At 56.3% G+C, this 25,896-nt stretch overlaps 1 protein-coding gene across 4 annotated transcripts in view; it reads left to right on the top strand.

The window, feature by feature from the left end:
- Positions 1-25,896, top strand: part of SH3TC1 (SH3 domain and tetratricopeptide repeats 1) — a 43,339-nt gene that overhangs the window by 7,345 nt on the left and 10,098 nt on the right. The window contains exons 3-12 of one of the 4 annotated variants that reach the window (XM_063619717.1): positions 3,322-3,402; positions 6,267-6,394; positions 8,269-8,374; positions 9,910-10,056; positions 10,760-10,970; positions 12,067-12,143; positions 13,090-13,204; positions 16,589-16,719; positions 18,846-18,887; positions 20,653-22,317. In XM_063619717.1, coding sequence (XP_063475787.1) covers positions 3,322-3,402; positions 6,267-6,394; positions 8,269-8,374; positions 9,910-10,056; positions 10,760-10,970; positions 12,067-12,143; positions 13,090-13,204; positions 16,589-16,719; positions 18,846-18,887; positions 20,653-22,317 — 2,703 coding nt within the window. Of the gene's footprint in view, positions 1-3,238; positions 3,403-6,266; positions 6,395-8,268; positions 8,375-9,909; positions 10,057-10,759; positions 10,971-12,066; positions 12,144-13,089; positions 13,286-16,588; positions 16,720-18,845; positions 18,888-20,652; positions 22,606-25,896 lie in introns of all 4 variants that reach the window. The other 3 variants (XM_055245802.2, XM_055245804.2, XM_055245803.2) reach the window with 3 other exon arrangements.

The raw sequence follows: 25,896 nt of genomic DNA, 5'->3' as shown, positions 1-25,896 counted from the left end.
GCCCAGGGCCACAAGTGCACAAGGAGACTGAGATGCACAGGAGAGCCCTGGCCAGCCTCCCACAGAGCCTCGGGGCCCAGGGAGGAGCTGGGAGCCTCTGGGAAGGGGAGTGGCGGGAGTTGGACGCCTTTGCCCTGAGTGGCTGGGTGTTTCCTTCTCCAGAGGCTCAGCAAAGCACCGTGGCATCACCGCTGCCCGGAGCAAATTTCTGTGGACCCAGCGGAGGAACCTCCTAAGCCTCCTGCTTAGGAGGCTGGATGGGCCGAGGGAAAGCTGGCTTGGGGTGGGGTTCCTCCTCAGCTCCTTCACCTCCTCGTCTTCTCTGGACAATTTCAGATAGACATCAAAGGTGGCAAGAAATAGTACAGATAATTCCATTTGCCCATACCCAGGTTCCTTGAATGTTCACATTTTAGGACTTTTACTTTCTGTGTGTACTCGTGTGTGTGTGTGTGTGTGTGTGTGTGATTTTCTTCTGATCCTTTTGGGAGTAAATTGCAGACATGATGCCCTTTCATCCTAAAAGGTGTCCATATTTCCTAAAACCAGGCCATTCTCTTACATAACCGCATTGTAATTATTTCAATGTTAATTTCCTGGTTTTAGTAACACCATCACCTCATCTAGAGACCTCATTCAGATCTTGCCATTTATCCCAATAATATCCTTTATAGCAGAAAAAATAAAAATTCCTGGGTCACACCTTGTGTTCTGACGTGACCGTGACCTCTGAGGTACCTTTTAATCTGGAGGCTGCTGTTTTGAAGGATACAGTTTGGATCTTTTGTAGAATGTCCCTCGATTCGAGTGCAGCTACTATTTCTTCATGATCACATTAGGGATTTGGGCAGGAATCCCGCAGAAGTGATGTTTCTTCAGTGCAGACCATGTCCATTAGTCTCTGGCTGGTGACGCTAATTTTGGTCCCTCGGAGAAGGGGCGGCTGCCAGTTCTCCCCAGTGCACAGTTATTTTTCTCCCCTCTGCAGTTAGTAAGTAGCTGGGGTGGGGGGGCGGGCAACGATCTGAAACTGTGTGAATATCCTGTTCCTCATCAAACTCATGAAGCCCTACTGTCTCATCATGGGCTGGCCTGGCTGAAATAATCCTTGCGACAGAGGCTGCCAGGCGGTGACTGTCTAATGAGGCAACCCTTCTCTGTTCAGCAATCAGCTTTCAGCTATAAGGAAGAGCTGTCCCGCTCCCCAGTTATCCATTGATTTATTTCAGCATAGGCTCACACATCTTTAATTGAGTCTCTGGACTGTATACATCATTACCTATTGTGTCATTTAAATCACCCTAGATTTGGGCTTTTCATGTGTCTACATCACTCAGTAGGTGCGTCCTCACTTTTTGGGACATGAGATGTTCCGGGCTCATCTTGCACTTTCCCTGCCACAGCCCTGGGTTAGGCTGTGTCTCCAGGGAGCCCTGGCTTCTGAACTAGAGGATGGAGTTTAGAAGCTGTCAGGCCGGAACTCTCAACTTCAATAGGGATGGCACTGTGTTTGAGAGACTGAAGAGGAGACCCAGAGCCAGCGACCATGACATAGGGTTGATTGAGAGGACTTACATACAGGGTGGTTCAGCAGTGGCGGGCTGGATAGGACCCCTATGAAAAGCATGCAGTTGATGAAGCATTTTCCCTTAGCACCCTCCCTCTACCATCCTCCACCTGGCAACCCTCATCCAACCCTTCCAAACAAAGGGGCAGGATCTGCATGGCCTGCATTCCCTGAGATGAGCCAGGGGCTCTGATCTTCCTCAGACAGGGAGTGAATCTCCAGGCTGGCTGCTGCTGGATTCTTTAGCTCTTAAGTCCGAGCACACGTTCTTCTTAGCCCCCGAGGGCATCCGCGGGGTGTGTTTCGGTTACCGCTGTCAGGTCCATCAGCCAACGGAGCTGAGATCTGAGCACCACATGCTTCTTTCCATTTGAGACATTTCTTTTTTGTTTTTGAGATGGAGTCTCGCTCTGTCACCCAGGCTGGAGTGCAGTGGTGCAATCTCGACTCACTACAACCTCCGCCTCCTGGGTTCAAGTGATTCTCCTGCCTCAGCCTCCCGAGTAGCTGGGACTACAGGTATGTGCCACCCTGCCCGGCTAATTTTTGTATTTTTAGTACAGATGGGGTTTACCATGTTGGCCAGGCTGGTCTCGAACTCCTAACCTCAGGTGATCCACCTGCCTCAGCCTCCCAAAGTGCTGAGATTACAGGCATGAGCCACTGCCCCCGGCCCATTTGAGACATTTCTGAGCCCCCACTGCATGCCTGGCTCTGGGTTTGGGCTGGGGCAGCAGAGCAAGTGAGGCCTAAATGGGCTCTGGCCACACAGGGCGAGCGCACGCCACTGCAGGCAGTCAGCAAACGCTGGTGTGAAGTGAACACCATCGCGATGCAAGGCCCAACACCACTGTGGCTGAGCTGTGCCCAGGGCTCTAAGTGAGAAGTCTAGGAGGCTGTGAAGACCGGCCACACGGAAGTTCACTACTCTCTGCTGCAGTTGTAGGTTTTCCTAATCAGATCCCCCTGGATCCTAAGACCTGGATAGAGAAACTGTGCAGGACAGAGATGACGTGCCCAGGCCAAGATGCAAACTCTGCAGGACCAATGGCCAGAGGGGTGACCCCCAGCAGGGAACCGAGCAGCCAGTAGGGGTCCATGTCCTGGCTTCCACCTGCACAAGCTGTGAGGCTGAGCCTGTCTGTGGGCTCAGATAAAGTCCCCCAAAGATGCCCACGTCCTTATCCCCAGGACCTACGCCTGCATTACCTCATCCAGCAAAGGGGACTTTGCAGATGTGATCAAAGGCAAGGAGCTCTAGATGGAGAGATGATCCCGGATGCTCCGGTGGGCCCTCCATGGAATCACAGGACCTTTGTAGGAGGAAGACAGGAGGGAGAGGCAGAAAAGGAGATGCAGTGACAAAGCGGAAGTAGAAGTGGCAGCCACAAGCTGAGGGACGTGTGCGGCTTCTTGAAGACGAGGAGGGGATTCTCCCCAGAGCCCCAGGGCCCTGTCCACACCCTCACTTTAGCTCTGTGAGGCCCATTGGAACTTGAGAGCAGCGGGATCATACGAGTCGTGTGGTCTGAAGCCTCTGAGTGTAGGGCTGCTTGTCACAGCTGGGAAATGCAGGCAGCTTCCCTCCTTGCTGGGCTCTGGGGAGACTGGAGGAAGGCAGCTGTGGGAAAGGCGGCTTGTGCAGGACAGAACTCACCTCTTTTCTTGCAGAGAGACTTGGAGCGTTTGGCGCCTTCAGAGGAGCCAGGCGTTTGCTTGGTCTCCCCTAATCCTGGGAACCTGCTGTGTTGCAGAAGAGGCTTCTCCCACCCGCGCCCGTGTGGCTGGGCCTGCTGCTGGGACCCCTCCCTGCCAGATGGGGGCTTATCCCACAGGTAAACATCCTGGGCCCTACAGAGGGCTTCAGGTTCAAATCTGGGCTGTGCCACTCCCTGGGCATCCAAGAGTCTAACCCAGGGCTTCTCAAAGTGTGGCCTCATCAGACTTCCCACCTTAAAATCACGGTGGGAATAGAAAGAGGGGCTTGTTAAATGCAGATGCCCAGGTCCTGCACCCAGAGGGGGACATGGCCCCTGGGGGCTCCCCTAGGCATCCCTGTGTGCACCTGCACAAACAGCGGACACGGGTCCTGGGGGCTCCGTGGGTGACACCCCGGGGAGGGGCTTCACAGGTGCCGTATGGTAAGAAGTAGACGAAAGTACCCACTGCGTCGTGGGGCAAGGTGTCCAGGCACAGGCTTCCCAGGGATGGGATCTCCACAGGGCACAGGTGGAGGGAGGCAGCCCTGGGCCGGGGGGCAGAGCCCACAAAGGGGGCTCAGGAAGCTGTGGGCTGTGGAGATGGTAAGAAGCCCCTTACCCTGGAGACCCCAGCTGGGGAGGAATGGAGACCCCAGCATCCACTGTTGGCTTTTCACCTTTGCTGTGATGCCTGACTGTCCTCTGATTTTCCTTTTGTGTGGTCAGCACTGCTGGTGGCCACTCAGGATGACTAGGATAGGTTATTTAGAATTTGAAAATGCAGGCCAGGCGCGGTGACTCATGCCTGTAATCCCAGCACTTTGGGAGGCCGAGGCGGGTGGATCACTTGAGGTCAGGAGTTCAAGATCAGCCTGGCCCATATGGTGAAACCCCATCTCTACTAAAAATCCAAAAATTAGCTGGCGCATGCCTGTAATCCCAGCTATTTGGGAGGCTGAGGCAGAGGAATCCCTTGAACCCAGGAGGCAGAGGTAGTGAGCCAAGATCACGCCATTGCACTCCAGCCTAGGCAACAGAGCAAGACTCTGTTCTCAAAAAAAAAAAAAAGCCGTCACAGCTCAGGAACCACTGTGGAACAATGGGCTGGTGCCTCCTGTCGGGGGAATGGATTCCAGATTCCAGAAGTCTCCAGGTTGGCCCAGTTGGCCCTTCCCCCATAGGGGGTGAGGGTGTTTGCTCAAGGGTCCCCTAGCAGAAAACTCTCAGGCAGGTGCTTTAAGCTTATTCAAAGGTGTGAGAATCCGTCTCTGTCTCTGTCTCATTTCTGTCTGTCTCTCCCTCCCATGTTCTCCCCTCTCCTTCCCGCTCTTCCTCCTGGTTTCTCTCCCCTCCCTCCCTCTCTCTCTCTGGGTTTCTCCCCCCTCCCTCCATCTCCCCCTCCCATCTTCTTCCCCCTCCTAGTTTCTCCCCTCTCCCTCCCTCTCCCCCTCCCATTTTCTCCCCTCTCCCTCCCTCTCCCCTCACCCATTTTCTCCCTTCTCCCTCCCACCTTCCTTCTCTTTTCTCCCCCCTCCCTCCCTCTTCCCCTCCTGGTTTCTCCCCTTTCCCTCCCTCTCCCCCTCCCATTTTCTCCTCTCTCCCTCCCTCTCCCCACTCTCCCATTTTCTCCTTTCTCCCTCCTTCTCCCCCTCCCAGTGGCTCCCCTCTCCCTCCCTCTCCCCCTCCTGGTTTCTCTCCTCTCCCTTCCTCTCCTCCTCCCGGTGTCTCCCCTCTCCCTCCCTTTCCACCCCCCCACCGTTTTTTCCCTTCTCCCTCCCTCTCCCTCTCCCGGTATCTCCCCTCTCCCTGCTCTCCTTCTCCCCTTCTACTACTCATTCTCTTCCGCCTCCCCCAGTTCTCCCTCAGGGCAGCCCTGCTCTGTAGAGGCCAAAGCCCCTGGAATGCCACTGCCTAGAGATCTGGGGCCGAGTCTGGACCGGGAGGATTGGGAGGCCTTTTTTCTCAGCGTTTCCAGGCACTGGGAAGGGATAGTGCGCAGGGCAGACGGGGTCACAGCCCCGGGAGCCTGGATTCTAGTGGGAAATTGCCAACCTCAGACATTGAAGAGGGGGCTGGATCTCAGGAGCTCCATGGCCCCCGTGGTGGGTGGCCCCCGAATGGGACACAGCAGATAGAGCATGCGCCCACCGCTGCATAAGTTTCTGCTGGACGGTGCCGCAGGGATGGCCTAGAGCAGGGCCGATGGGTCGGACCATGCTGTCATGGGGTCCCAATGGTTCTGTGCAGACCAGGGGACAGACAGGAGGGAGGGCCAAGTGGGGACAGCTGCCCAGGTCAGACCCGCCAGGTCAGAACCACGATGGGGGCAGGGGTGGGGTGGGGAGGTGGAGCCCGTGGTGTTGCTGGTGGCTGACGTGGTGTGTGAGTGGGAGGTGTCATTGATCCGAGCAGGGGTGGGGGCCCTCTGCCCTCTGAGAGACAGGGAAGAAGTGGAGAGGAGCCAGCTTAGGGAGGCAGAACTGAGATTTCCAAGGTGCTTGTGGGGTGTTTGCTGGAGGTGGGTGCCCCCATGGTCCCAGACTCCCCACCTTACAGTCACCATGGGGGTGGAGGAGGGGCTTGCTAAATGCAGCTGTCCAGGTCCTGCGCCTGCAGGTTCCGATGCAGCAACCCTCTGGGGCAGGGCACTGAGGGGAGGGGTTGGAGGTCACAGTGACAGGGAGGAGAGAGCGTCTGTGTGCAGTGGTTTCTGTGCCAGCCTGGCCTGCAGGGGACATGAGTCCACTCGTCCCCACCACTCCGTAGGACAAGCAATCACCCCATAAGAAAGCTGGGAGCTAGGCAGCGGTCCAAGGCCTTTACAGGGGTGGGGTAAGGTTGAGGTCTAAACCCAGGCCTTGGGCTCCCCAGGAGCTCACTGCCCAGGCCTTCGGGGTCAGGTGTGTGGGTTGGAGGCTGGCAGGTGGAGTACAGTGCCCTGTCCACAGACCTCCCAGCCCAGGTCAGACCAACTGCCCAGCCTCTATCTGCCCCTCCAGACCTGACCCTGCAGCTGCTGGCTGTGCGGAGGAAGAGCGGACTGCGGGACCCTGACCTACAGCAGACCCTCCGGGGCCAGCTCCGCCTGCTGGAGAATGACAGCCGGGAGATGGCCCGTGCGCTCGGGGTGAGTAGCCCTCTGGGGCCTGCTCAGGGATGGGAGCTGGAGTTGGGGGTAGGGAGGGGCTGAGGTGCAGTGTCTGAGACCGGGGACAGAGGAGGAAGGCCTCAGAGAGCGAGAGCCACTCAGGAGAGTGGTGGCTTTGGAGGGGAGGCTGTGATGCCCAGCGGGTGGCGAGGGGTTGTTTCTCCCACTTGCTTCGTGGGGGGCACTATGATCGTCCCTCTGCTCTCCCACAGCCCCAGCACCGGGGACCTCGAGCCGTCCCTTTCTCCACCTGCCCTCCACCCGTGAGGACTGTCAAAGTCTCTTTGATGGGGAGTTAAGGACAAGTGTGAAGTTAGTCTTATTTTTTCTGGTGACAAAGCCAGCCTCCTGCGGGCTTCTGCACATACCAGCCTTCTGGGGAGGCTGGCACAGGGTGTGTCTGGGCCTGGCAGACCTCCCCATGAATGAGGACCAGGGGCTTGGGAGCTGGGCTGGGCATTACCACCACTGACTGGGATTGGACCAGCCTGGCCTTGGCCGGTGCCTCTTAGCCTCTGTGAACCCCGCTTCCTCAGCCACATACTGGGGATGCTTAGAATTACGTCCCCAGGAGCTGACTTGAGGGTTATGTGATTAACTCACACCAAGCACCTGCAGGGTGCTGGACACATAGTACCTGCTCGACACGTGGGGCTGTCGTGTGTGATGTCGGGCACAGATGAACTGGGTCAGCGTGCTGGCTCCGGGTTCGAATCTCAGCTGAGCCACTGACAGAAGTCAGACCTTGGATAAGAAATGGGGCCTTCAGCAGGACATGGTGGCTCACACCTGTAATCTTAGCACTTTGGGCGAACGAGGAAGGAGGATCACTTGAGCCCAGGAGTTCAAGACCAGCTTCAGCAACATAGGGACACCTCGTCTCTACAAAAAAAATAAAAAAGTTAGCCAGGCGTGATGGTGCGCACCTGTGGGAGGGTAAAATGGGTGGATTATCTGAGCCCAGGAGGTTGAGGCTGCAATGAACCATGATTGTGCCACTGCACTCCAGCCTGGGCAGCAGAGTGGGACTTCATCTGTAAAAAAAAAAAAAAAAAGAAAAGAAAAGAAAGAAAGAAAGAAACGGGGCCTTATTTTTTGTCTTTCAAATGGAGACTCTAATAGTACCCCCCGGCACACACTTCCGAGTCGGAAGAGTTCCAGTGTTAGCTGCTGTTATTTTTCATGCCCCTATCAACACTGATTAATGGAAATCAGAGGAGAGGGGATGCTGTCAGGGGGATGGAAATCAGAGCTGTTGCTGCAGGTGGGGCTGGGGCCACTCAGGGCTGAGTGCACAGCCGAACAGGGACCAACTTAGGTCGGGAAAAGCAGCGGTCACTGGTGTGTGGGGGATAAGGCAGGTAGAGTGCTGAGGGGGAGGTGTAGAGTCTGTCTGGGCTGCTACATCAAAAATCCCATAGACTGGGTGGCTCAGACAACAAACAATTTCTCACAGTTCTGGAGGCTGAGATCAAGGTGCCAGCAGATGCAGTGTCTGGGGAGGGCTGGTTTCCTGGTTCAGAGGGGGCCCTCTTCCTGCTGTGAACTCATGGTGGAAGGGGTGAGGAACTCCCCAGGGCCTCGTTTATCAGGGTACTAATCCCATTCACGAGGGCATGGGGGCCACATGAGCTCTGGGAAGGGCAGGGGCTTCTCCCCACAGGCTCTGGGGAGCCACAGCTGGCTTGAGAGCAGGGGAGGAGCTGACTTGGGCTGTGAAGGAATCTGCCCTGGGGTGTCGTCCCCCACCGGGGCCACATCTGCGAGATGTCTCTGTCATGTGGACCGTGTCGTCCTGACAGATGCCCCAGAGCTCCTGGGGACCCCTCGAATTCCTATTTCTTTCTCTTAAGGAATTATCAGCCAGGCTGCTGTCGATCCACAGTGACCAGGACCGGATCGTGGTGACGTTTAAGACTTTTGAAGAAGTCTGGAAGTTTTCCACCTACCACGCTCTTGGTAAAGAGGTGACCCTCCCAGGACTGGTCATGGGGATGCCCGTTGGAAGGTGCTGGTTACACACCATGCACTTAAAGTACAAATTGGTGCTTTGTTTATTTATTTATTTATTGTTTTTAGACAAAGTCTCGCTCTGTCGCCCAGGCTGGAGTGCAATGGCGCAATCTTAGCTCACTGTAACCCCTGCCCCCTGGGTTCAAGCGATTCTCCTGCCTCAGCTTCCTGAGTAGCTGGGATTATAGGCACAAGCTACCATGCCCAGCTAAATTTTTGTATTTTTAGTAGAGATGGGGTTTCACCATGTTGACCAAGCTGATCTCAAACTCCTGGCTTCAGGTGATCTGCCCACCTTGCCCTCCCAAAGTGCTGGGGTTATAGGCGTGAGCCACAAATCTGTGCTTTAGGACAGGCAGGTTCACAAAGGCCTCACCAGCAAGATAGCAACACTGGTGTGTGCACCTGGTGCTCAGGGAGAAATGCTGGGTAGGCGGAGTCGTAGACGGATGTGGGTCTTTGTTGCAGGAATGATTTAGGCCACGCTTCTAGTTGCCTTCACACACTCCCCTCTGTAATTTCACTCAACCAGAACTTGAGAGAAGCTGCCATCCAGTGGCCTCGGTGCTGACCGGGAAAGCTGTTATTTGAAGGCTGACCCACATGAGCTCTTCCTGGAACATTCCCTGTTCCATTTGGAGGAATTCTAGGCTCTAACGGAGCCTCCCTGGGGACCTTGTGACACCACCCTTGATTTGAGGGCTGAGTAAGTTAGGGAATAAGAATTGTAGCCACAATTCCCCGAGCACCGGTGAGCAGGGCTGATGCTCATCCCACTGTGGACGTGGGCTCCTTGATCTGGTTCTTGGAGGAAGTGGCTCATCCGTGGCTGCCCATCCACAGTGATGGCCATTGTGGGGGGACGTCCATCCAGAGGGCAGCAGGCTTCCTGTCCCCCTCTTTCAGAGTCCACTCTACGCTGAGTGTGGGGGCAGGATTCTCACATCACTTACCTGTGCCTTACACATGCACCGAGCCTCCTAGTTCAGCTGCGGTGAACGAAGGCTCATTGCCCCAGACGAGAGAGGGGAGCTCGCAGCATCCCAGAGATAAGGCTTCACCTGATAGAAATGGAAACAGATACCAGCTCATGATGCGGGGCGGGGCCCACACATGTGCGTTTCAGACCCACCTTGCTGCTGGCCCGTACCCCCCGCGGCCTGCACGGCCCCCGACCACAGAGGGGAATATGGTCTCCGTCTCACAGAGGGGAATATGGAGGCGTGGAGAGGTCAGATAACTTGACCATGGTTGCCGCTGGTGGGCGGTGGAGCTGGGCTTGACCTCTCACAGCCCAGGCGGTCAGGCTGTGGGCCGCTGTGTGTAGCCAGCACTGTGGGCACCCCAGGACAGGTGGGTGTCTTCCATGGTCTTCCTGGACCTGGTCAGTGCAGGGCTTAGCCGACCTGGGACCACACAGGCTTCCCTGCCTCCCTGCCCCTTTTCCGGAGCCCTCGGGTGACTGGGCCTGGCCTCTGCAGGCTTCACTCATCACTGCCTGGCAAACCTGCTCATGGACCAGGCCTTCTGGCTGCTCTCGCCCAGCGAGGAGGAGGAGACAGCCATCCAAGTCCACGTGGATGAGAACGCCTTGAGGTTGACCCACGAGAGCCTCCTCATCCAAGAAGGTGAGCATTGCGTGGGGTGATGGCTGAGATCCAGCTGTGCGGGGCACGCCCGGGCCGTGGGATGACAGCCTGCATCCCGCTGTGCTGAGCATGCCTGGGGCTGTGGGCTGCGGGCTGAGGAGCCTCTGGAGGCTAAGGGGTGCTTCAGGCAGGGAGGTGTGCTTGGTGTGGCACTGTCACTTAGCTGTAGAGACCCTGGCCAGCCCCCAGGGACACAGAGGTGCCTGGGAAACAGCGGAAGAGAGGTTCTGTCTAGTGTCAGCCCCCAGCTCGTGTCCCTGACATGGCTGCTGCCCCGGCCTTGTGGTTGGCCCCGAGTCTGAGGAGGGGACACGAGGCTGTCTTTCCTACCTGACCACAGCAGGAGGGGGCCTGCCAGCAGTGGCTGGGGTCACTGGGGCAGTCCATGGAGAAGGGCCCTGGAGGTCCCACGTTTGGCTCCGCATCGCACAGTCAGGGAAACTGAGACCCAGGGCGAGGGTCTGAGGCTGAGCCAGCCTCACACAGCACATGGAGGCAGAGCTGGGACCTCGCCCCGGGCCCACCTCCCTGTCTGGGCCCCTTTGGGTCTCTGCGCCTGCAAACACTGGGGGCCACTCCTGTGGGTGCTGCCTTCGTTGTCTGTCCGGCAGGGGTGTGGGGGGCAGGGCCACAGCTGCGCCCAGTCCGGCCACCCTCAATGACCGGCTCCATCCTTTTGAAGGGCCCTTCTTTGTCCTGTGTCCTGACCACCATGTGAGAGTGATGACGGGTCCCGGGGATGCAGGAAATGGACCCAAGGACCTCAGGCAGGCTTCGGGGGCTCCCCAGGGAGAGGCGGCCCCGGAAACAGACTCTTCACCGCCGAGCCCCAGCGTGTCCTCCGAGGAGGTGGCAGTGGCAGCCACCCCGGAGCCTTTGATTCCGTTTCATCAGTAGGTACCGGCCTTTGCTGCTCTGAGAGCTGTTGGCCTCGCTGAGACTCCCAGGCCTGGGTCATCTGGAGGTCAAGGGGATGGACAGGGAATGGTGGGAGCCCTGGACAGACCTGGCCATGGCCTTGTTCTGCTGCTTCCCAGCTGTGTGGCCTCGGCAAGTTGGTCCGCTTCTCTGGGCCTCTGGCCTGCCAGCTGCATGATAGGCCAATGACATCCACCCGGCAGGGCTTTCCTGGGGTTCCATGGCACAGGAGGTGCGGCATGAGCTCTCACCAGGCTCATCCGAAAAGCTTTTGAGGAAGTTACATAAAACATGTGTACCCAGAGTGAGAAGGCACACGGGACCCACAGGTAGAGCCAGGGGATGTGAGGACAGGTGACATGCAAACTCCCGTTGACTTGCTGAAGCGGGGGGCATTAACTTGGGTTGGAGCTTCCTGGTAGCCAAAGCAAAGAGAGAACCTCAATCTCTTGATTTGCAGTGTCTCAAGTGACAGGCTATGGCTTGGCTTCTCTCATTACTGAGACCCAAGAGGAGCTTCTCCTAAGAATCCTTCCTATGTGCTCTGGCCAGTGGTGTCCCAACAGGGGACACCGAGAGTGTTCTGCCATCTGGGAAAGAGGGACTGTCAGTCACCTAGTCCAGCTTCCTTTTTTTTCTGGCTGAAGGAACTGAGGCCGAGAGAGGAGTGATCTGTCCAGGTTATATGGCAAAGTCACAGTGGTGCTAGGATTTGAATCCAGGCCTCCAGAGCCCCAGGCTGGGACCTCCCTCACCCCTCACTGTGTGGAGCTGGGGGAGGCAGGGGCTTTGGAGGTCTGCAGGGTTCCAGGCCCACAGGGGTGGTGGTGTTTCCAGATAAGGGCCCTAGGCTGAGGGGTGTGGGGCTCCCTGGGGGCAGGGCCACACGCGCGGGGCCTGAAGGCCACACACCTGGGCAGGCATGTGTGTGTGTGTGTGTGTGTGTGTGCGTGTGTGTGTGTCGGGGGAGGCGAGGCACCTGGGGGCTGCTGGCCTGTCCAGTCTCTGCACAGGATGTATCTGCCCCAAATCTGAAATCCCGCAGCAAAGACCTCCCTCTTCTGGCTCCAGGTGGGCTCTTAGGGTCCCCCAGGACCCCATCGATGACGCCATGGGTGGCCCTGTGATGCCCGACAACCCACTGATGGGTAAGTGTTTCCATGGGCCTCTCTTTCTTGGGGAAACATGTGTGCCAGGGAGCAGCACCAACATTTTGGAAGTTGCCCTATAACCTCCCTGAGCCACAGAGATAGCTATTAGGTAGTGCAAAAGTATTTGTGGTTTTTGTTATTACTTTCAATGGCAAAAACCCCAATTACTTTTGTACCAATCTAGTCTTCTCCAGCTTTTGAGGTCATAACTGACGCTCAGGAAGCTCCGGGGGGTGGTGCAGCCTCACAGGATGCTCAGTGAAGCTGCACCAGGGCCCCTGGCCACTGTCTCCAAAGAGCTCCCAAATGTCACTTCTCAGTGCAACCCAACAGTCTCAGACTCTATCCTTCTGTCACCGTGTGAAACGCCTGGAAGACCCTGGGCCAAGGTGGGCTGGCGCTGGCTGAATTTGCCACTCGCACTAACAGAGGACCGTGACCGCGTCCTCTTTATGAAAAGCTGGCACTGCCAGCAGCCCTTCTCCTTGGATGCCAGGTCTGGCGCTTTTGCTCTGTGCCAAGCTGCCGGTGTCCGGATGGCCTGTGCACCTGTCACAGCTGCCAGTGTCTGGGTGGCCTATGCGCCTGTCAGGGGGACTAAAGCCCCATGCAGGGGCGGGGTGGGGAGTAGGTGGGGCCGGGGGTTGTGGCTGCAGAAGGAAAGGAGGAAAGAGCCTTGGCCTTGGCGGCTGATGGCCGAGGCTCATTTATCAAAATCTCTGAGCTTCCATTTTTCTCATCTTCAACAGAGGGATAAAAACATCCCCTCTGAGGACCATGTAGACGTTCCCTCCCTCACTGAGGAGACCAAGCTGTACTATGAACCTCCTAGCAGCCAAAAGATGAATTCCCCATGGTTCAGGGTGGCTGGCATCGGCCCTGTCGGCCCGCTCTGGCCCCCATTTGGTCTCCCTGGCACTCACCGTGTGGCTTTCTTCCGCAGCTGTGGGCCTGGCCTCGGCATTGGCAGACTTCCAGGGCTCGGGGCCCGAAGAGATGACCTTCCGAGGTGGCGACCTCATCGAGATCCTTGGGGCGCAGGTGCCCGGCCTGCCCTGGTGCGTGGGCCGACACGCAGCCTCGGGCCAGGTGGGGTTTGTGCGGAGCAGCCTCATCAGCATGCAGGGCCCCGTGTCCGAGTGAGTGGCTGGAGCCCCGCCCCTTTCCTAAAACCACCCCCATCTCACCTAAGGGGACATTGCTGCGTCCACCTGGCTTCCTAGGTAACAAGCCTGAAAGTCACTGTGGGCGACGCCTAGTCTCTTCCCTTGTCCTCAGGCTGCTGCCCCCTTGGCCCCAGTGCCTGACTCCAGGGTCCCCGGTGTCCTTCCTCTGGGCTGCTGCAGGGAGAGCATTCCCTCGAATGCACACCTGCCCATGTGCATTATCTTCCCGTGGCTACCATGATAAGGCACGGCACACCGGGGGCTTAAAGCAACAGAAATGTGCTGGTTCAGAGTTATGGAGGCCAAAAGTCTAAAACCAAGGCCAGAAGGGCCACGTTTTCTCTCGATACTCTAGGGGAGGGTCCTTCTTGCCTCTTCCAGCTCCTGGTGGCCGTTGGCATTCCTTGGCTTGTGGCCACATCGCTGCACTCTGCCACCATCTCCATGTGGCTGTCTTCCTCTGCGTGTCAAAGTATTCTCTTCTTATAAGGGCGCCCATCTCCTAGCGCCCATCCAACTCCAGTCTGACCTCATCTTAGCTGGACTAATTACATCTGCAAAGATCCTTTCTCCAAAAAACCTTACCTTCTGAGGTTCCAAGAGACATGAATTGAGGGACACGATTTAATCCAGTACACACGTCGCTCTCCTCCGTAAAGCCCCAGGAAGCTTCTGGGCCCGACCTTGCAGGCCCTCATGGGCTGCACAGAGTACCTTGTGCCTTCTAGAACTGCTTTGGGTGACACGTGTGTCCTTCTGCCTGGGATGCCCCATCTCCCTGACCCCCTGTTCTCCTGGGGCCTCCCCTCAGCCCCCTTGGCTCCTCTGTGGGGGCACTCTTCTGGCCATATGACTCTTCCTATGTGATTTGCACGCCACCCATGACCTGCCTGCCCCCAGCCAGGGAACTCCAAGAGAAGAATAGCCTGGTCGCTTCTGTGTTTTCACTGCCCAGTGCGAAAATCAGCAGCAGGGGGTCTTTGGAGAGGAGTCAGCTGTGCCCATCCTTTGATGGAATTCTGTTTCCCTGGACTTGACCTTGTTAAGACCTCAGTCAAGGGGCCCGGAGAATGTGGGTGTATGGAGAGGCCACCTTCTGGGTCATGTGACCCTGGTCCTGGCCCTACCAATGAGATGCTTGTCTTCAATGGTCCTGTTCAATGTTTGGGGCTACGACAGACCAACACCTCTCAGACCAGGTCTCAGAGGCCTTTTGTCACCATGCCTCATCAAGCCATTCGCTTGTTCCCCTCATGGAAAGGGTCCGTCTGCTCTGGTACCTCTGGCACCTGTGCATCAGAAGCAGCTGGAAGCTGGCTAGGCCATGCACTGATGGCAGGAGCTAGATCAGCGGTTCCAAAAGCATGTTCTCACCCACTGCTCCATCACAGACTTCATCATGCCCTAAGGAGTGGGGAAGAGCTTTGTCCACATCCCTTGTGGGTGATCCCGGTGATTCCCGGCACAAACAAGGCATCTTTTTCCTGTTGAAATGCCTTTCCCACACTTACGTAACCTCCAGAATCCTCTTCTCACACAACCCTGTTTGCTTTTGGCTGAGCTGGTGTTCCATGGGACACTCTTTGGGGATCCTTGGTCTAGCTGATCCCTACCATCTCCAAGGGAGACCACAACTTCTCAACAGGTCATGGGGGCCGTGTGGAGTCAACATGTACTGAACTTACAAAGGGTCAGAGAAGAGCCAGGGAATGAGCTAGTTTGTTCCCTTCCTTTAACCCAGAAGGATGACGGGCTGGGTGCCATTGGTCCTGTTCACAGCTGGAGAAATTCTGACTTCTCTCATCCACTCAACAAATGTTTGCTGAATATCTTTCCTATTCCAGACCCTGGGTTTTCATCTTTTATTTAATGGACAACCTGGTGGCTCTTCTTTTTTTTTTTTCTTTAACTTTATTTTTGACACAATTTCAGACTTAGAAGAAAGTTGCAAAAAGAGTATAACATTCCCATACGCCCTCACCCAGATTGCACAAATGTTAACATGTTATGACATTTGCTTTATTACTTTCTCTCTTTCACTTCTATTTTTTTCTAAACCCTTTGAGAGTAAGTTGTAAACGTGATGTTCCTTTACCCCTAAATAATGCAGTATATGGTTCCTAAAACCAGGACATCTGCTTACATAACCACAGTAAAACTGTCAAAATCAGGAAATTAACACTGTTACAATGCCATTATCTACAGATCTTATTCAGATTTTGCCAGTAGTCACAATGATGGCCTTTGTAGACAATGAAAATTTCAGACCACGTGTTCTATTCAGATGTCCTGTCTTGCCTCCTTAATATGAAACAGCGTTTCAGTCTTTTTTTGATGTTTTTAAAGAATATAGGCCTGTTATTTTGTAGCATGTGCTGTAAGCTACTCTAAGTTTTTTTAAAATCTGAATAAGATGCATTTCAAAGTTTCATATTATACTGGTAATTAGTCCTATAAGCAAAAATTGCCTCCTTTCTCCTTCCCTCTCTCCCTCTCTCTCTGTTTCTTCCTGTAGTTCTTCTCCTTGACTTTATGAGAGTGCCCTGAGTGTATGTTGGGCACTCTGGGGAGCACTAAGGTTGTACAGAATCAGTGGGAGTTTACAATGTGGAGAGATTGGATTGGTTCTGTCTGCACCTGTCACAGGGGACTTCATAAGGGAGGGGACATTTGGAATGGGGCTTTGAAGGCTGCCTGGGAACTCACTGTCCTAGGACGCCATTACCTGTTTGCATCTGTTGCAGCCTTTCCTGCTTCTGGGTATCTGCCCCTGGCCAGACAAGGCACCCCATTAAGGTCAGGATCTTTTTTTTTTTTTTTTTTTTTCAGACAGAGTCTTGCTCTGTTGCCCAGGCTAGAGTGCAGTGGTGTGATCTCGGCTCACTGCAACCTCTTCCTCCTATGTTCAAGTGATTCTCCTGCCTCAGCCTCTCGAACAGCTGGGATTACAGGCTCATGCCACCATGCCTGGTTAATTTTTGTATTTTTGTAGAGACGGGGTTTCACCATGTTGGCCAGGCTGGCCTTGAACCCTTCACCTCAAGTGATCCGCCCACCTCAGCCTCCCAAAGTGCTGGGATTACAGGTGTGAGCCACCGCGCCTGGACTTTTTGCTGTTGTTGCTGTTGTTGTTGTTTTTAAATCTCTGTCTCCACCCCTGGGCAGAGAGTAGTGCTCCGAGACTGTCTCTCAAATCAAGGGATGGAAATGTGTCTTCGTGTGAAATGCTGACTTTGCAAATATGTTATTTTGAATAACGCACTTTATTTTTTCCAGGTTGGAAAGTGCGATTTTTCTCAATGAGGAAGAAAAGTCATTCTTCGGCGAGGGCCGCTTTTCTAAGGAGGATGCCAGGCAGTTGCTGAGGCGGATGTCGGGCGCTGATGTCTGCAGCATGTACAGCCTGGGTGCGTGTAGGCGATGCCTGTGGCGGGGCCGCTGCCTTCCCCTTTCCCTTCTGCAGCCCCTGCTGCCTTTGTCCATCCACAGATAGTGAGTGCCAGCCCCTGGGCACTGAAAGGTGAACAGACAGAGACTGCCGCTGCCTCCAGGGCACACAGGGGCTGCAGACAAGCCAGACAGGAGAGAGGATGGGTGAGGAGCTGAGGGCGTGGGAATGTGGCCCTGAGACTCCCATGGGCACCAGGGAAGCCCTTCCTGCCCTGACCCCAGGCACCTGCCTGAGACGCTGGGTGAGGGAGAGGGTGTGGGCCTGGTTCTTGTTTGCCAGCCCTGAGGGCTCCTGTTTGGGGCCCAGCCCTCTGCCCACTGCGCTTTGCCTGGGTGAGAGTGACTTTCCTCCTCGTCACAAGAACCCAGGCTGTGGTGTGGCCTGGTCACTAGCTGCCAGGGAGTGTCATGGTGGGACCCCAGGGCTGCCGCCTCCTAAGGACAGAGATAGTCCCTCTGACCTCAGTGCCCCTCTGTGTGCGAAAGTTTTCTCTGGGGGCTGCAGTGCAACGCATAGATGAAGGTGGCATGTCATCCACAACATAAAGAAACATGGCAGAGGCTGTGCTATCTGCTGGGTGTAGATAAACAAAAACGGGCCTACACACCCACTTTTTTTTTTTTTTTTTTTGAGACAGAGTCCTGCTCTGTTGCCTAGGCTGGAGTGCAGTGGCATGATCTCGGCTCACTGCAACCCCTGCCTCCCGGGTTCAAGCGATTCTCGTGTCTCAGCCTCCCAAGTAGCTGGAACTACAGGCACGCGCCACCACACCCTGGATTAGTTTTGTATTTTTTTGTACAGACAGGGTTTCGCCATGTTGGCCAGGCTGGTCTCGAATTCCTGACCTCAGGTGATCTGCCAGCCTCAGCCTCCCAAAGTGCTAGGATTACAGCTGTGAGCCACCGCACCCAGCATCTACACACCTACTTGTATACTTGTGTACACACATACAAACACAGACATAAACACACAAATACACATGTAAATACACACTGTGTGCATGCACACATGCACTCACATGTATACACGCACACACACACACCCATGCAGATATGTGTGCACATGTGCCTGCAGAGGTGTACACACACATACACACATGTGCATGCACCCCCTCACAAGGTGTACACGCACACATACATACATATGCATGCACCCCCCCACACACATATGCACACACATATATAAACAGATACATTTCCACACACACTTTTTTCCTGCTTGCTCGACGACATGCATTACAAGACCTTTTCCCCACCAATATTACAGTTAAAATTTGTAGATCCCACAAATCAACTTCCCTTCCTGAATGGACAAACTTAGACTTGACCTTAGCATATCAAGGCTCAGACCCCCTGGATGGTATCTCCTGTCCTTTTTAGGAAGCAGGTTTGGGACCTTCCATACTGTGGGGTGTTGTGGGTGGGGGCATTGCAGGGTGCAGGTGGCATAAGTAGGGGTGTTGCAGGGTGCAGGTGTTGTGAGATGGAGGCATTGCAGCTCCCCAGAACTGCACACCTGTTATCCCAGTTCACAGCGCTTGACACTGTCCACATCTTTTTACAGCTATTTCTCACTTGACCTCCATTGAAACCCAGTAAGCAGTTAGTGTCAGCCACTTTACGGGGGTGGAAACTGAGACCTGGGAGCTGCCTGCCCTGGGATGAAGAGGGTGGGGGCGCACTGTGGAGCGGTGTTGATCTCTGAGCTGTCGGACTGAGAGCTGCTGCCCGTTCCATGCGCCCTGCTCCCCGATGGAGCTGATGGAAGCCAAGAGTGTGCTCCCCGCTGATGATGGGAGGATGTCCCCAGAAGATGGGAGAGTGGAGTCCCCACAGGGGTTGGGTGGGGTGGAGGCCTGGAGACGCTGGAACATGGGAATTCTCTGGCCAGTTGGCTGGTGCCTCTCCCTCAGGTGTCAGGAGTGCTTCTATGCTGCTTGCACCTGCACCCTGCAACACCTTAGCCCGCAACACCTGCACCCTGCAATGCTCTCACCCTGCAACACCGACACCAGCTCGGCCTGGCAGGGGACCAGAGGTGCTGGCTGGGGGTGTTGACTGCTTCTCTTTTCTCCCTTGCCAGACTCAGTAGAGGAAGCTGAGACCGAGCAGCCACAGGAACAAGGTGGGTTTTGCCGGTGGCTCAGGCTTCCTCTGGTTATGAGCTGGGCCTGGGGGTAATGCCGGGGGAGGTGACAGAGCTGCGCGGTGGGCATTGGGTGCGGCTGTCACCCCTCTGTGGTGTGGGCTGCGGACTTGGGGGAGGTTGCCTGAGGTGGGCCTGAACCACCTGTCCACCGTGGCACTGGAGACCGTGGGGTCGCACACTTCTTCCAGTGAACATGCTGGCCCCCGCCTGGTCCCTGACCGAGGTGGAGCGTCCTGTCCACTGCTTGGGCCCACTTGTAGCTGTGGGTTCCTTTCTCATGACCTGGAGAAGCTGCAGCTTGCCCTCTGCTCTGCCTCAGAGATGGGAGGGCACACTGCCCTCAGCGGGTGGCAGAATTCAGAGCCTTAGGTTGCAGGGGCCTCAACTGAGGCCCCTCAAGGGTCTGCTCCTTCCTAGGGGGCTGATTCAGGGAGACTCTCCCATCTCCCCTCTACAGCTCTGTCTTCCCCTCACACAGGGTCCGCATGGGGAGAGCCTGGGGATGTCGACACCCCAGTGGCCCTCGGAAGTTCCGTGGGAATGGGGTCCGTCCCAGTACATTTGGGATGCAGGCAGGAAGTCCCAGAGGAGGCCCGGAAGCCAGTGGGGGAAGGGAAGGCTGTTGTAGGTTTGCCTGGGGGAGGGGGTGGATCCACCCTCCACCGAAGTCCCTGGAGCAGAGGCGAGTGGCTCTCCAGCCGCCCCCAAGGCCAGGGTAATGGCTGGGAAGGGCTGTTTGCCTCTGCCGGGCGGGGGAGATTTCTTAGCTAATCTAGTGTAGTCAAGTCAGACATTTGCCTCTAAATCATATTTAATTTTTTTTTAATTCCAAGGCTTTACAGATGAATAAGGAGACAGTTTGTATTGAAAATATTTTTTACATGTGAGCTTGAAACAGAGAGTCTATTTAAATCTAGATTCTTTCCTTCCCAGTAACGTCTCCTTTCGTCCCAGGTTTTCCAACAGGAAATGCTCTTGTTTGCTCACCTCTGGGAGGGGGCTTTGGCTGGGAATCCACCAAAGCTAGCAGGCGCCAGCCGGCTGCATGGGCAGCCTGGCCTTTGTTAACCCTTTAGGAACTGCGGGCTTCAGGTTTTCAGACCATCCAAGGTGAAGGTGGCCACAGGAGCCTGGAAGCTTTCCCATCCTTCCTGCGGGGATGGTCCATTTCCCTGCGTGGAGCTGGGTACATGGCTACAACATCCCTGTCCTCTGCTGTGGGTGGCTTTACCAATTTTGCGTAGCAGCTTTTGAGCTGATCAGCACCTCTGATTGGCTGTTGAGGATTTCATGGATTCCTGTACCTCATCGGGGGGCCCAGTATGCCGACAAAAGTTACATTTGTAGTTGTAGTGCTGCATATACTTGGGTCTGATTAGAAGGCTTTGATTCTTTCAAAAGGGAAAGGCATCTCTGAGGGATCACTGAGCTGACACATAGTCTCCTAAAACCATGCTGTCAGGTGGGTGGCAAAGGAGGACAGGAGGGTGATTTCGTAGGAGAGTCAGGCCACGGGCCTGTGTTCTCCCTGTCCCCACAGTGCCGGAGTTCCTACGTGCTCCAGGCCCTGGGTTTGCATTGCACATAATTCTCAAGGGCTCATGGCAAGCCAGTAGGGTGGTATCGTCTGGAAAGTGCTGCGCCAGGGACACAGAGGCCGGGGATGCCGGGACCCTGCCCACAGTGGACCCAGGACTCACTGCTGGACTCTAATCTGTCTAGGTGTTTTTGTGACTTGCAGAAATACCTCCACCTTGCCTGAGCCCGGAGCCACAGGAGACCCTGCAGAAGGTAAAGAATGTTCTGGAACAATGCAAGACCTGCCCAGGCTGCCTCCAGGAGCCAGCATCCTGGGGTCTCTGTGCGGCATCCAGCAATGTGAGCTTGCAGGACCCCGAGGAGCCCTCCTTCTGCTTGGAAGCTGAGGACGACTGGGAGGACCCAGAGGCCCTGAGCTCACTGCTGCTGTTCCTGAACGCCCCCGGGTACAAGACCAGCTTCCGTGGCCTGTACGATGTGGCGCTGCCGTGGCTGAGCAGCGTGTTCCGCAGCTTCAGCGACGAGGAGGAGCTGACTGGGCGTCTGGCACAGGCCCGGGGGGCGGCCAAGAAAGCTGGCCTCCTCATGGCCCTGGCCAGGCTCTGCTTCCTCCTGGGGCGCCTGTGCAGCAGGAGGCTCAAGCTGTCCCAGGCCCGAGTGTACTTTGAGGAAGCGCTGGGGGCCCTGGAGGGCAGCTTTGGGGACGTGTTCCTGGTGGTGGCTGTGTATGCCAACCTGGCCAGCATTTACCGGAAGCAGAAGAACCGGGAGAAGTGTGCACAGGTGGTGCCCAAAGCCATGGCCCTGCTCCTGGGGACGCCCGGCCACATCTGCAGCACCGAGGCGGAGGGGGAGCTCCTGCAGCTGGCGCTGTGGCGGGCGGTGGGTGGCCAGAGCCTGCAGGCCGAGGGCCGGGCCTGCTTCCTGCTGGCCAGGCACCACGTGCACCTCAAGCAGCCCGAGGAGGCCCTGCCCTTCCTAGAGCGGCTGCTGCTTTTGCACAGGGACTCGGGAGCCCCAGAGGCTGCGTGGCTCTCAGATTGCTACCTACTCCTGGCTGACATCTACAGTCGCAAGTGCCTGCCCCACCTGGTGCTGAGCTGTGTCAAGGTGGCCTCATTGCGGACACGGGGCTCGCTGGCCGGCTCACTGAGGAGCGTGAACCTCGTGCTCCAGAATGCCCCCCAGCCCCACAGCCTCCCCGCCCAGACTTCCCACTACCTCAGGCAAGCGCTGGCCTCCCTGATCCCGGGCACGGGCCAGGTGCTGCGCGGCCCCCTCTACGCCAGCTTGGCCCAGCTGTACAGCCACCACGGCTGCCACGGCCCAGCCATCACCTTCATGACGCAGGCAGTGGAAGCCAGTGCTGTTGCCGGCGTCCGTGCCATTGTGGACCACCTGGTGGCCCTGGCCTGGCTGCACGTGCTTCATGGGCAGAGCCCGGTGGCCCTGGACATCCTGCAGTCTGTCCAGGATGCGGTGGTAGCCAGCGAAGACCAGGAGGGCGTGATTGCCAACATGGTGGCTGTGGCTCTGAAGAGGAGCGGCCGGACGAGGCAGGCAGCCGAGGGCTACTACCGTGCCCTGCGGGTGGCTCGGGACCTGGGCCAGTGGAGGAACCAGGCAGTGGTGCTGGCCAACTTCGGGGCCCTGTGCCTGCACGCGGGTGCCAGCAGGCTGGCCCAGCACTACCTCCTGGAGGCTGTGCGGCTGTTCTCGAGGCTGCCCCGCGGGGAGTGTGGACGGGACTTCACTCACGTGCTCCTGCAGCTGGGCCACCTCTGCACCCGCCAGGGCCCGGCCCAGCAGGGCAAGGGCTACTACGAGTGGGCCCTTCTGGTCGCCGTGGAGATGGGCCACGTGGAGAGTGAGTGCCCCGGTTCCTCCTGCGTGCCTTCTGGGGCCACTCGGGTCGGGGCACACCTGGGGTTTGTGATTCAGACACAAGCGATGGTTTTTCCACCATCGAAAGTGCTGAGTCATGGCAAACAGCAGATGTTGGCAAGCGCCCTGGAGACAGGCGGTTCCCACGCAGGGCCAGGCCCTCTGTGCCCTACTGGGGGAGCCAGCTCGTCCCGGTTTGCCCAGGGACCATCCTGCCTTGAGCACTGCAAGTCCTGCATGCTGGGAATCCCTGAAGTCTGGGCAACGGATGGTGGGTCACCCTAGACATAACCCTGGGAGCGAGGCAGGCTCCGCTGAGCTGAGACTTGGGGCCCCTCCATGAGCCAGGCCCTGAACGCCGGTGCTTGTGCCCCTGTTATCTGCTTGGCATCTCGGCAGCCCTGTGCACCTGTCATCCCACTTCACAGAGGACGCACGGGCGGGTGGTTACCCAAAGCCGCAGAGCAGTTCATGCAAAAGCAGCTCGTTGCCAGGCCAGTGTGCCAGGCCCCGCCCACAAATGGGGCTTGTGGGGTCCTCAGGTGGCAGGGGCTGAGCGTGGGAAAGTGAGCTTCAGGCCAGAGAAGCCACAAAAGGGTGAGTGGCGTGATGGCGGGGCAGCTCTTGGCCCCGGGTGAGGGAAGCCTCTTTAGTCTGGGACCAGAGGGTTGAGAGGATTTAGTCAAGTAATAGGTGGTGGGTGAGGGGCTGGTGGTGTAGCCTGTGTGAAGGCCCAGGGGTGAGCGAGTGGGGGTGAGCGAGCAGGAGTGTGAGTGGGGGTGTGATAAGGGTGAGTGGGGTATGAACGGGGGTGAGTGGGGGTGAGTGAGCGGGGGTGTGATGGGGCTGAGTGGGCGGGGTTATGAGCGGGTGAGCGGGGATGAGTGGTGTGTGAGTGGGGGGTGAGTGAGCAGGGGTGTGATGAGGCTGAGTGAGCAGGGGTGTGATGGGGGTGAGTGAGCAGGGGTGTGAGCGGGTGAGTGGATGAGTGGGGTGTGAGTGGGGGGTGAGTGGGGGGTGAGTGAGCAGGGGTGTGATGGGGCTGAGTGGGCGGGGTTATGAGCGGGTGAGTGGATGAGTGGGGTGTGAGTGGGGTGTGAGTGGGGGGTGAGTGAGCAGGGCCTATGCAGGGAAGTGCAGAGTTGGGCGTGGGTAGATTGGGTGCCGGATGGTGAGAAGCTCTGCTGGAGAGCTAAGCAGGGCCAGGGACCTCAGGCTGTGGCTTGGCCTTTTCCCCGAGAGCACTGGGGAGCCATGGAGTGCTATAGAATAGTCCCTGCAGACTGAGCAGTGAATGGACAGTAGGTGGGCAGCGCTGTCCGAAATCTAGGCCTCAGAGGATAGATGAGGAAGTTGAGTCGGGGGAAATGGCCAAGACACGGGGTACCGTTGTGGGTCCCCTCTGCCTTGCAGCACGTTGTCCCTCCTCCCAGGATGGACGTCATGGCATAGTGAGACCACTCAGAGGTGCCACCTATGGCCTGGCCCAGAGTCCCAGGGGCTGTGGCCAAATCTGCCCATTTCCCAGCACAGGCCTGGCACCCACTCCTGGCCTGGGAGGGACGAGCTTTTGGAAAGGACCGTGTGAAGGGGCCCCGGTCCCACACATCTGTCCAAGGAGGGGTGGGGGGGTTCAGACCCGGGCTTCTTCCCCAGGGACATTCTCTGACTGGAAGGAGACTGTCCAGGAACCCAGCACCCCAGCCCCCACTGCAGCCTCCGGTGGGTCCTGGCACAATAGCCTGTGGCACCTCCTCCTATGAGGCCCTCCCCGGGGTGCTGGGGGATTCAGACTTGGAAATGCAGGCCAGAGGACGGGGATCATGCTTCCCCGTCTCCCCACCCTGCGCAGAACAGTCGAGGAGACCGAGGGCCAGGGGACGGTGATCATGCTTCCCTGTCTCCCCACCCCGTGTTGAACAGTCGAGGAGACCGAGGGCCAGGGGACGGGGATCATGCTTCCCTGTCTCCCCACCCCGCGTTGAACAGTCGAGGAGACTGAGGGCGGGGCTGACACCCCACATGCTTACTTGGGGTCACTTTTGAGTCACTTTCGGTAGTTTGTGTCTTTCTAGGAGTTTGGCTGTTGCGTCTAGATGATCTGATTTGTTGGTGTACAATTGTTCGTGGTGTTTTCATGGAATCCTTTTATTTCTGTCAGGTCAGCAATGATGTTCCCTCTTTCATTTCTGATTTTAGAAACTTGGGTTTTTAACTTTTAATATTTATTTTTATTAGAGATGGGGTCTCGTCATATTCCCCCAGGCTGGTCTTGAATGCTGGCCTCAAGCGATCCTCCCACCTCGGCCTCACAAAGTGCTGGGATGACAGGCGTGAGCCATGGTGCTCAGTCTCTGATTTTAGTCATTCGTGTCCCATCTTTCTTTTCTTGGTCGGTCTGGTGAAAGATTTGTCAATTTTGTTAATATTTTCGAAAAACCCACTTTTGGTTCTGTTGATTAGCTCTTTTGTTTTTCCATTCTCTGTATTTTTACTTCCCGTTTCCACTCTCATGTTTATTATTTTCTTCCTTTTACTCGCTTTGGGTTTAGTTCATTCTTCTTTTTCTAGTTTCTCAAGGTGGAAGGTTGGGTTTTTGAGATTTTTCTTCTTTCTTTGAATGTAGACATTTACAGTTATACATTCCCTTTCAGCACTGCCTTAGCTGCATCTTGGAATTGGAATTTTTGATATGCTGTGCTTTTTTTTTTTAGGCAGAAGTTTGCTCTATTGCCAAGGCAGGAGTGCAGTGGTGCAATCTTGGCTCACTGCAACCTCTAGCCGGGTTCAAGCCATCCTCCTGCCTCAGCCTCCCAAGTAGCTGGGATTACAGACATGCACCACCACACCCGGCTAATTTTTGTATTTTTTTTGTAGAGACGGGGTTTCACCATGTTTCCCAGGCTAGTCTCAAACTCCTGGACTCAAGCAATCCTCCCGCCTCGGCCTCCCACAGTGCTGGGATGACAGGCGTGAGCCATCGCGCTGGCCCGTGCCGTGCGTTTGTTTTCATTCTTCTCAAATTAGTTTTCAGTTTCTCTGATGGTCTCTTCTTTGACTCACTGGTTGTTTAGGAGTGTGTCATTTCCACATATTTTTGGCTTTCCCAAATTTCCTTCACTGTTGATGTCCAGTTTCTCGCCAGTACAGCTGAAGAACACCCCTGCTTGGGTCTTAGTCCGTTTGTATTCGCTGAGGCTCGTTGTGGCCTGGCACGTGGTCTGTCTTGGGGAATGTCCCGTGGGCGCTTGAGAGGACTGTGTATTCTGCCGTTGTTCGGTGGCATGTGTGATAGATGTCCATTCGGCGTACCTGGTTTCTAGTGTTCATCTCCGGAATGTTGCTGACACTAGAAAATCGGAAGCTTTCCACCGTTCCCAGCGCCCTGGCTTTGGGAGAGGCCCGTGAGCCTGTGGGTTTGGAGCCCGGCTGCACGGGAGGAGCATGTGTGGTAACGCCAGGGGCCGGCTTTGAACCCCATTCCCCCAACATGATGCCGTGTGTGGCAGACGTGACACTTGGCTTTGCTCCCTCAGGGTTCCCTCTGCGACAGGGGCTATTG

Source organism: Symphalangus syndactylus, chromosome 16, assembly GCF_028878055.3.
Source record: "Symphalangus syndactylus isolate Jambi chromosome 16, NHGRI_mSymSyn1-v2.1_pri, whole genome shotgun sequence".
NCBI classification, from domain to species: domain Eukaryota; kingdom Metazoa; phylum Chordata; class Mammalia; order Primates; family Hylobatidae; genus Symphalangus; species Symphalangus syndactylus.
Note: the sequence above shows the minus strand (reverse complement) of the source record. Positions and strands in the feature narration are given on the sequence as shown.